This window comes from Onychostruthus taczanowskii, unplaced genomic scaffold (assembly GCF_017590055.1).
Source record: "Onychostruthus taczanowskii isolate IOZ18803 unplaced genomic scaffold, ASM1759005v1 scaffold7, whole genome shotgun sequence".
In the NCBI taxonomy this organism is placed as follows: Eukaryota; Metazoa; Chordata; class Aves; order Passeriformes; family Passeridae; genus Onychostruthus; species Onychostruthus taczanowskii.
The window spans coordinates 15,515,546-15,526,841 of NW_024504786.1; the positions used below are offsets into that span (position 1 = coordinate 15,515,546).

General features: G+C 37.2%; 1 protein-coding gene across 1 annotated transcript; it reads right to left on the minus strand.

Annotated features, from left to right (window-relative positions):
• Window positions 1–3,204: 3,204 nt before the first annotated feature.
• Window positions 3,205–11,293, minus strand: TMED5 (transmembrane p24 trafficking protein 5). Its single transcript, XM_041421289.1, has 4 exons — window positions 11,066–11,293; window positions 9,335–9,432; window positions 8,458–8,641; window positions 3,205–6,113 (listed from the first exon to the last, which is right to left on the minus strand). Exons 1-4 carry the CDS (start codon window positions 11,240–11,242, stop codon window positions 5,895–5,897), a joined length of 678 nt encoding a protein of 225 aa, XP_041277223.1. The 5' UTR covers window positions 11,243–11,293; the 3' UTR covers window positions 3,205–5,894.
• Window positions 11,294–11,296: the final 3 nt, after the last annotated feature.

Here is an 11,296-nt window from a genome sequence, read left to right on the forward strand (position 1 = left end):
AGTTAAGAGCATGATGGAAGAAAATTTCTTTTTGTAGAAATGGAGAAAAGGGTTTAGGAAACATTGAAACATTGTTTGGTCAATGTTGAACTTAAATGCCCATATTGAGGTGTCAGATCTATTGATATCCTAGTTTAGTTAGAAAAATATTAATGCATGAGTTAAACTTTGGAGTTGTCAGTGTTTGTCGAGAAGTTTGCTGGTGTTTTGGTTTTTTTTTTTTTTTTTTTGTGAATTGGATCATCTGTAGGTGAGGTGTGGTGAAATGAAAGATGGGAAAAGAATCTCCTTTGGAGTCCCTGAAGAAAGTGGGAGGGGGAAACAACTGTCTTTTAGCAAAGGTAGTGCAGGACAATAGAAAGGAAAACAAAAGAAAAATACCAGTACAAGCTGTGCATAGGCTGAGAATGAGCTTGAAATTTGCTGCTTTTGCTGTCTTTCAAGTTTGTCATTCAGCAAGAATGAAACAAGATTTTTGTATTATCTTGGTGTTTTAATGTTTTGCATTTTTGAATCTTACTGTTCTCAGCTAGTCCATCTCTGCTATTTTTTAAATCAGGTTTGTACATATTTCAGTATGGAGATCCATATACCATAATATCAACAGTTGTTCTGGTTTTCATTAGTACCAAAATATTTTGCCAGCAGATACTAATTTTTCAAGTACAGCTGTAATTCATACCATTCTTTTCATATAATCTTTTAATCTGTTTACTGATACTATTTCACCAGTGTGTGTTTTTCTTCTTCTGATTTATGTTTCCAGCTTCTCAATTTCACAATATTCAGATTACTTGCCATTGTTAGCTACTCAGTGTTTGGCACTGATTGACTTCCATGTGGTTTTGGTTTCCTAGTCTTCTGCTTATTTCATGTTCAACATAGTACCTTCCAAGCCTGACATCTGCAGTTTCACTCTTAACACGCTCATTTACTTCAAAACCTGCTTTAAAGCAGGAAGCTAATTAACAGTTATATCTTGCTCTAAATAAAGTTTTTTCTGTAAGTACCACTTCCAAGTCCTTCATTTGTGCTTTGCCATTCTCTAATGAATACTCACAAAAGTTGGCTGTTGTTGCATTTGCTTGTGTCACCATCCAGTGGGATGGTTACTGCTTTGCTATGTACCTGTTTTTCTCATTCATGATCATTACTGCTTGCCTGCTTTGTGTTATTTGGTTGCTCTAATCTGGTATTCATAACTTCACAAATTGCTTGCATGACAGCAGAAACCAGAAAGCACTAAGGGTAAAATTCTAACATGAACAATAGTTGGAAATTGTGGGAAAGGGAATTAATGAACAACTGGAGAGGTTTTAACTCCATTAATTTCTTAAACATAAAAGAAAAGGACTTAGATGTTTAATTTCAGGTCCCTTTACGTAAGATTGAAATGTATAGATATATGCTTCTAGAGCTTTTCTTTTGGAAAATCTATGCCTTCTTTATGCACCTGTGTTCTAATTTAGCAGGTGGCAGATGGAGAATGAGGATGGATATTGTTTCTAGAAACTTGGCATGCATGAAGGGAAGAAAGGAGTTTGAACAGTATGGGATCCAAGTCTCATTAACTGTTGTCAGCTATAGCACTTGATAGCAGGAGAGATGTAATTCAGATGCTTCTGGTGAAACTTCAGCAGTGTAGGTGGGCTTACTACTATTTCTAAGTTGTTTTTCATTATTTTATTACTATTTTATTTTTGTCGTGGTAAAAATCAACAGTTATGCGAATTGTTGGTTTTGAAAACAGTAAGTTATGTAGCTTTTGATTGCATTTTTAATTTCTGTAGTGATTTGTGTAAATTGTGCTTACTCACCTCTGTACTGTGTTATTCATATAGGATTCCTCCTGTACGAATAGTGAATTTCTGTGAGAGTACTACTGGAGCCAGGGAGAAAACATGGAAAAGGAAAGGCTTAACAGAAGCCATTTCTCAGCAGTAACTAAGAGATGTATGTTTCCTGTCTACACCACAAGTTGCTAAGTTCTCAAATGAAAGTCTTGAGGAGAATTGTTCTTTGAAACATAGGAAAGGAACTGCTAGTTTTTAAAGACATCAGATACAGCTCAGTCTTCTTAGTTTCAGGCTGTCTTAATTAAATTTTTGGGATCATGAGTCTTTAGAAGAGATTGCCATATAAATATTAAAAAACCCTCCATAAAGGGGGAAAAAAAAGTAATTGCTGTGACTGATGGAGTAAAATCTTTAAAAATGTGGTCTTAATACTGTACCATGTGGTCATGCAGTGAGGATGGTGCTGCACCCTGACAAACAAGTGGAGTTAGTTATACAAGTGGAGTTAGTTAAACAAGTGGAGTTAGTTAAACAAGTGGAGTTAAACAAGGCCGTGCTGCACTGCTGAGCATGAGAAACAATGTGCCAGTGTGAGGCACAAGGCTGTGCTGTGTTGTACAGGAGAAGTGGAGGCAGGAGTTATTTCTCATGGTGCATGCTTGGAGACATCAGGAAAGGGAACTTATCCAGGTATTTCTTATGTCTGTGTCCAAAAATAGCTCTTAAAAGAGATTTCACTACTCATACACTTTTTAAAGTCAATTCACTTGTTGCTTCTACCACTAGTTGCCTAATCTGACAACGTAAGATTGTACTTTAGCATTTCATGATCTATTTCATTGATTCAAAACACAGCATAAAGGAAGTTCCTGTTTCATTACTTGAACAATGTGGTTTGCAGGCTTCCGGACAGGCCCGGGTGTCTCAGGAGTCTTTGAAATGGTAAACAAGCTTGGATTTGTCGTGCGTTACTCAATTACGCAAAAAAACCGCTCCAATATTTTAAGCTTTATTCTCGGGATCTTGAGTTATTATTTTATGAATAATGCAAATATATTATATATTAATAACTAGTAGTAATTTATACGATGAGTTTCTTAATTGTGAATTTGAGATTGTGATACTATTTCCTGTTGATGTTTGCTGCTGAAATACAGTTAAGTATGTTAAATATTTTCTCTTAGAAAGTCCAGGGGTTGGTGTCTTTCTGATCTGACGCCTGTGTAAATCTTAAATTATTTGCACTGATAAAGTTGATATTTACAGTGACTAAAAACAGAATTTGCAAATTTCACAAGGAAGAAATGAAAAAGCTGCATTACTAAAACCCAATTTCCTGTTAACTTAGCATCCTTGATCTTTTGCAGCATTCATAGCATTCTTCCTTCATTATCAAACAACACAAGCACAGGTTTAAACTTGATTTATTGAAAATCTCAGTTTTGCATAATTATTCAACATCTGCAAGTCTTAAAACATTTATTTCTGAAGAAAAAGTCCATTAAGAAAAAAAACCGTAATTTATATTCTCCTTTGTAAATTTTATACAGTCGAAAGCAATCTACTCTTCAAAATCCAAGTACAATGTTACTTAACTGAAAGTTTGAATGCCAAATCCTTCACCTATCATAAACATATTCCAGCTGCTAAAGTCAATGAACTTTTCTAGTTATTCCCTCTTTCATTTTCTATAGTGGACCTTGAACAAAGAGCAAATAGTCAGAGCTCTTAGTTGCAGAACAGTAATTTCTTCCAGATGAACTCTGCTGCCCATTGTTGCATTTTCCTTCTCCCAGGGATCGCTGTTTGTAACGGGAGACGCTGAGCTGCAGCAGTCTGATCAGAGCAGGCTGCATCCAGCAGCAGGTTCATTCCAGACACCAAACGGTTTTACCACTGGTTTGTAGCTACAGAGAGGCACAGCAGAGCAGCTGGGGAACCCAATCCCCTAAGGTGCCCCTGGGAAACTTGGCAGAGCTTATGGGAGTTGTAAGCTGAAATCTTGACTCTAGTAGCTTGGAGAGCAGAGGTAGATGTCTTAGTCACAGCTTCCCAGAGCTGGTTCAGCATTTTGCAGATGTTTTGGAGCATCACACATGGTGATGCAAGCAAAGATAACATGGTAGAGTGTTACTGGGAGAGGGACAGCGAAGTGGCACGAAAATATTTGCTACTCTAGCTGAAATAATTATTTTTTCCTAGATATTGTTCTTATCACAGAAACAAGCTTTCTACTTCCGGGCAGTTTAGAATAGAAAGCATCATATGGAATTAAGATGCACAAAACCTTAAAGGGGTACAGTCCTATTTTGGACACAGTTTTGCAGAAAGATGAAGTAGCTCAACAGCCTTTGGAGCCCTCTATAACATGTTCTGTAATAATAATGATTATTATTTTGCTTATAAAAACTATTTAGAAATATTATTGCTAGGTCCTCTTCTCTGAAGTTGAAGCCGAAGTGCTGTTTCTATGTTCCGTAGCCCTTGCTAGCATCTGTTTCATTTGAACAATATTTCTTCAATGCACCTATTGACCCTGTTTTTATTCATAAAACACTGTTTAATCACAGAAAGTCTCAAAGTTGCAACTCTGCCATTCATACAGATGACCCCAGAACAGGCACAACACTACTACATACACTGTTTTTACAACACTTTTTACAAAAGTGTTTTTAATAAAGTTTTTAAAAAACTCTTATGATGAAATGCAGTTAACACATTTATACAAGAAATTCCAATGACTTGGCACGTTGTAAAAATTACTAACTTGAAACTACTTTTAAAAAGTTAATTCTCCCGCACCAGGGGTCTTGGCAAAAACTCTATACCCTCACTACACTGTGAAAAGCCACTTATCCAGATGTTAGAAGTTTTTGATTTGGTATTAGCTTTGTCTTAGTGACCATGATACTACATATTCAGTTGATCATAAAACTTGAGGCCTGTACTTCTCCTCTGATTTGTGCCTTATTCAGATGAACAGCTAGGTACAGAAACATGGATTATAAGAAGAATGTACTTAAACAGCTGAAAGACTTGTGAGGGTGAGCAAAAAGGAAAAGTTTAGGTGAACAGCTTTGGTTTTATATGCCTATGTAAATCACCTGACTGTAACATTAGTCATAGTTGTAATAAAGTGGAAAATAAGAGGGATTTTGAGACTACAACAATCAATATTTGTTCTGGCATACCATGAACACCCCCTGCCTTTATTAAAAGGAAAAAAACATGAGAAATTACTTTTTAAATAATTATCTATTACATGAGGTTACAGTAACTAAGAATTTGCAAGTCATACCTCAAAGTGTGCCTGTATTTCTCTGTATACCACATAGTCACTTGTCTCATGTAACAGCCAAAAAGGAAAACAGGATTTTGCAACTACAGGACAGAAGGATTTATGATCAGGAATTGTATCTATTTTCTCCAACTGTTTTTCAAAACTGCCTCAATTTCACATTGATGGTGCTTTTTTTAAAGTGCTGATATTAGTCATCTGTTATAAAAAGAGATCTCATGTTCTTACATAGTTAGCCCAGTGTTTCTCCATGATGCCAAAGAACAAAAACTAAGGATTTTAAAAAACGTAACTTTGAAGAAAAATGACAGTAACTACCAATCCTGTAAACTTAGGCACATGTAAATTCACTCAGTATTTAACAGCAACTAAACCAATGTCTAAGTTACTACTTAAACTTATGTGAAAATGAAGATAATGACAGTTATATTAACATTACTTTGCATATGCACCAAGTGTGCTATGCATAAGATAGGAATTAACAATCATTAACAAATCCTACAAGTACAAAAAAATAGTTAGTAGCATTTGGAAAAATGGGAGAGCTTGGGAAGAGGCATTATGTTCATGTTTAAAAAAAACCCCAACCAACCACCACAAAAAAACAACAGAAAACCCCCAAACACAAACAAGACCAGCACTATCACATCCAAAAAGCCCAATGTAAATTGAAAACCTGATTTTTACTGTCTGTTCAAAAGAATATGAAAGGTCTTTGTTGTCTTTACTGTAGTTTATTGCTCCCCTTCTCCCCCATACCTGTTATATTGTTATGATCCTAATATGAACATGAATGAATATTAAGTTCTACTTTTCCTCTTATCTTCAAAGAGACTTTTCAACATGTAAACCTGAACAGCTGATACCACCACCATTACTCCCAAGTTGACCATGGACCAGAAATTCACTCTGTCAAAGTTGCTTTCTTGTATGTTTCGGTCACGAGCCTCAAATGCTCTGAGCAGGGTCTGAATCTGGACACTTTTGCTTAATCTGGCTTTGACACTGTTGATGGATTCCTGGTAAGTAACAAAAGAGTATTTTTAGAAAAAAACCCACCTGAATTAAGTGTGTAGCTTGCAACACATACAAAATTATTAACATCATGTTATCAGTTGCAATTTAATGTCTTGACAAGTGAAGAGTTAATTTAATTTTAAAATATATACATCATCACAGTTTTCATTGATTTGTCTAGCCTGTTTATTGTGCATTAGTTAAAAAAGACTTAGTTGATGTAGCATTACTGTTCTGTAGTAATTTTGTTTTTTCTGTGTTATAGGTAGGGAGGTATATTAGTCCAAACCTATGTGGACTAATAAAAAGTAGAGAATCTGCAGAACTAGTCTCAAAACAAATTATGTAGTAGCATGCAAATGTAGAGTTTTTTCTGCTGCATAATAAAATTAAGGAGTTTTTTGAATGGAAACTACCACCAGGACTATATCTGTAGCAAAAGAAAACTGCAATAGTTACTTTCCTGTCTGCTTCTGGTATTTCCACTGTGGTGGCTATAAACTGCTGCTTCAGCCTTGATATAGAAGCAGAATTTTGACAATAAATCTTGAACAGGACAAATGGGAGGTCCTAGAAAGGACATAAAGTGTGAGCCTGGAACTAGGGGAAGTACATGAACACTCCAGCCATGACAACAGCAGCTCAAAATTCGCACTTTATTCTGCACTTACTAAGTAAACATCTGTGATCTGTTGAAGTTTCATCCACCACATAACAGATACTGACAAAAGCTGACCTCGTGCAGTGCTGAATTATGTTCTTGCTATAATTATGGATCCTGAAGTAACTTTTAGTGAGAAGAGTAACATTTGCAGTAAGAGGAAGCTAGTAACTTTTAAAAATCCCCAAAATCATAAGGCTAAATCCAGCAGTAACGTTTTCTCTGTTTCATAATTAACAAAAATATTTCAAAATAGCTATTCTGGGGAGCCAAATAAATTTATGATGATAAAGTTCATTGTTACACAATAAGGAAAATGAACACCACACAAGAGATTTAAACATAAGACATAATTCTCTATTTTTGCCAGAAAATTTGTTCTCATTAAGGAATTAAACTACTAAGTGCTTATGTTAGTCCTCACAGAACTTGTAGGGAAGTAATACTTAGCTAAGTAAACAATAGCATTAGATACTAATCTTAACTTTACAAAAATTACCTACTTTATAAGATTTTCAAGGCTCTCAAAGACAAGTTCTGCATTTCTTTTTCTTTTGGAAGAGATACCAGTATGTAAACAAGTATCTATCAAATCCATCTCAGTATTTTCTGTGATTAGTGTAGTGGGATTTTCTTCACAACTTCACATATAAATTTTGGTTTTTTCTAAGTGTCTTGACTGCTAATTTTAAAGATCTGATCACATTTTCAGATTCTGTAGTTGGTTTTATTATTATTTAAGAGTGTATCATACACCTATAAAATATTTTAAACATGGTTTGTTTTGTTATTTAAAAATCTGCATTGTGTTTATGGCAGTAAATAATACACTGTGATTTTCTACATGACGTATTCAGTAGGTGTGTGCAGATGTTGGGGTTTTGGGTTGGTTTTTTTAAGATACCTACTGTCTGTAGCTATGATCAAACAAACAATAGCTTTACTGCATCCTACCAAGCATTAAGAACAGTGGTACTGGAGCACCAAGCAATCCTTTGCTTCTAGAGTAATCTCAATATTTAATGATCATAAAAGGAATAAGAGCTTTGACTCAGCAGTAGTCTGAATCCTACATCAAACAGGCTCAGCATACAGCTGAAGCAAACATAACCAATGTCTGCAAAGATGAACTTGTAGTTTATGCAAATTATCTCTCATTCTGTTTATTAGTTTGAAAAGATGTAATAAAATTTGGGGGCAAAAAACCTAATATAGTAATATCTAATTTACTGAAGACAGAAACAGTAATCCGCACTTCTGCAAAGATGTGATGATAAGGCTAACACAGTACTTGATCTTTAAACATTGATAAAAATGATGCAGTAATTCCAACTACATCACTGGGACTAAATAATACTTTAATTCTCCAAGTATTCATTTCATTGCTGCTAGGGAAGAATGTCCCATTTTAGCAGTAGGAAGAAAGGAAACTGAATGGGAAACCAAGCAACTGAGAGCTAGGCAGTTTCTTCTTGCTGATGAAGGGCCTATTCTGAAAAGATCTTCAAGTTTCTGTGTGTAAACAAGAGATCCATGGTGTTAGACTTCCTGTATTCGTAAAAGCAATATATGGACCTGGAATACATTCCAGGATGATGCAACAGACCAAGTAAGAGGGGCTACATGATGCTGAATTTTTTTCCAAGTGCTCTTACACTGAATAGAATGAAAGATGAAATACTAACCAGAATATCTTCCAGCTTCATGTCTAGGAGGTCTGTGCCTGTAACGTACTTCTTCCAGTCTTCCTCATCTTGACCATCTTCTCCCATATTATCCAGGATCAATTCAAAGAAAATCACCTTTTCAGAAATGGTACTGAATGTGTTGTCAAAGCAGAACATGTAATCCCCATCTTCTGTTTCCACACTGTGTGTATAAGCAAAATATGATTAACTGCACTTTCTGTGCTGGTTCTCAAAAGACCAATTTTTGTAAGCACACCCTTCCCTTTAAGACTGAAAATCGTGCATTTAGAAATAACCAAATCTTCTTCTTGTATAAAAAGAAAACTCTAAAGACACTTTACAGCTTACATAGTCACAGGAAAACAATCCTACTGACTCCAAAGGCTCAAAATGATGAAGACAGCGACTTGCTTTAATTTCTTTTTGGGGATTTTGAATCATTGCTAATCATTACAAAAAAATACACTCTAAGTGGAGTTCTTATGTCGTACAGTAAAATTACAGCAAATGTTACATATTTTGACAAAAGGTCTGGAAAAATTGGGGACTTTTCTAGCTTCTTATTTATGTGACTCACATGATCTTCTGGTATTAGATATGGAGACCTTTTTCAACTCTATAATAATTATTTTAATCCACTGAATATGAACAGCTATCATTAAAACAAAAATACCCTTCACTTCATGGTAGAATTAATGTAAAAAGCATTCAGTGTTTATAAAAAGGAAATTGGTATTCTCAAACTGTCCTATTAGAAAGTCTTTTGAAACACCAAGGAATAAAAAGTACTCAACCTTCATTTTAGTTATATTTGCTAAAGAAACCAGAAAAGTTCTTTATGTAACACTTCTGAGTTTGAAGATTTTAAACTTACGTATGAACTCCATCTGATTTTCTTTCATCAAAAACTAGAGTTTCACCTTTTGGGGAGAGTAGATGAAAATCAACATCTAATCCTGCTCCATCTAGAACCTGTGAAACAAACAAAAATAACCAACCTCTGATCCATTGAATTCCTGTTTGCATTGCTTACAGCAACATTTATAGGGAAGGCAAATGTTTTTAGGTAAGGGAAGAGACAAATAAAGAATCTGAAAGATTAATCTGTCTGGATGAGCTGACACCATATTAACTGTAAAGAGATGGAAAAACAGCTGAACCTAAAAGCATTTTAGCAATTTCAGAATCTTAAACTAAATCTGCCAGGCTGGGCTTATACTGAACCGTTCCCTAATTACTTTTAATAATGCGTGCAGTTTTATCAACAGGCAGGGCTAGACAAGCTGTAAAAATACCAACAAGAGATGGCTAAATCTGGCATTTCTATGGCTGCTGTCAATGACTGCTTTGTGTTAGCATAGTGTTTACCTTATGTCTTTGGAGAATTACCTGCATCCTCTGTTAAATACTTATGGTTTAGCCACAAATATAATTAAGTACAAAATTATCTATTTGCAGTAATATACAGAGCTCCTTTTCTACATATTCAATTAGAAAACCAAATAATTACTGTTCCTTTTCTACATATTCAAATAGAAAACCAAATAATTACTGTTAACAGTAGTGCTAAGAAATTTACGCCTAAGTAGAAATAAGGTACGATGTTATATACACTAGTTCTTTGTAAAATAATGTATTTATTTAGCTTATGATCAAACTAAAATCCCACTCTTGCAAAATAAACTTGTTTGGCTGAGACAGGACTCTAAACAAAGCTTGAACACCTCTCTTTCATTCTTGTTCAGTTCTGCATGTAACAGTATTAGAAACTAGGAAAAACCATGGATTTCAGCTTTCTCTTTCAGTTGGGAAACAGAGGGGAAAAACAGATGGAGGGGAAGAAAGACAGGTCCTGGCCCATTTCTAGGCACAGAAACAGGGTGGGAGAATGTTCAGTGCAGCTTCCTTCACTGAACCTATTTTACTGGGGAAAAAAGTCATTGTTGTAAGGGGGGAAAATGTCTGAGATCAAGATATATCCCAGACATCTCTGGGAAACTCGACTCTTCTCAAGAAGGACAGCAAAATCTTAACGACAGTCTGTTAAACTGGGCTGTTTCTGTAAAACGTTCACCATTGAGAGGAAAGGTGTTTCGTATCAGCACAAAGATAGGCAAGTACGGGCTCTGTGCATCAGCACAAGCTTCCTTACGCTTTAGGGCTACAACACAAGGTCACAACCCTGAACTTTCTACATTCTGCCCTTTTAAAGGATGGCGACCTGAGCTCCTCTAAAGCAGAAACAAAAAACTCCCCCCCAAACCACCAGAAGAACGTATTAGAATAATTGAAAAAGGCGGTAAGTTAATTTTTAACTCCATAAGGCTGAACTTCTAACAGTGTACAATTCCAACGTGGCTTGGCGGGCGCTGCCGAGGCCGGCCAGGTCCCGGGCAGGCCGGGGGAGCCCCGCGGCCGCTGCTCGGGGCAGGCACCGCGTCCCCGGCCCGCACTGCTCCTCAGCAAGGCGGGACCGGGCTGCCGGCAGCAGGGCCGGCGGAGCCGCCGTACAGGGCCACGGGCAGACCCGGTCACGGCGGGATGCGGGAGCCCGGCTCCCCTCGGGACACGCCGCGGGGAAACGCCCCCTCCCGCCCTGCCCGACCTGGTACTCGAGCTCCAGCGAGGCCTCCTTGCGCATGGGCTGGTAGAAGCACTCCTTGCGGCCGGCGGGCAGCGTGAAGGTGAAGTCGCTGTCCAGGGAGGGGCTGAACTCGGCGGCGCGGGGCGGCAGCAGCAGCGCCAGGCACGCCAGCGGCACCAGCAGCGGCCGCGGCCCCATCGCGGCAGCGCCTCGCAGCGCGCAGCCCCCGCGCGCGCACGCACCCAGGGGCGG

Coding starts and splice junctions, on each gene's coding strand:
- TMED5 (XM_041421289.1), bottom strand. CDS start 11,242: ATGGGGCCGCGGCCGCTGCTGGTGCCGCTGGCGTGCCTGGCGCTGCTG. Junction 9,433..11,065: donor CGCTGGAGCTCGAGTACCAG/GTCGGGCAGGGC, acceptor TTTGTTTCACAG/GTTCTAGATGGAGCAGGATT. Junction 8,642..9,334: donor AAATCAGATGGAGTTCATAC/GTAAGTTTAAAA, acceptor TTATACACACAG/TGTGGAAACAGAAGATGGGG.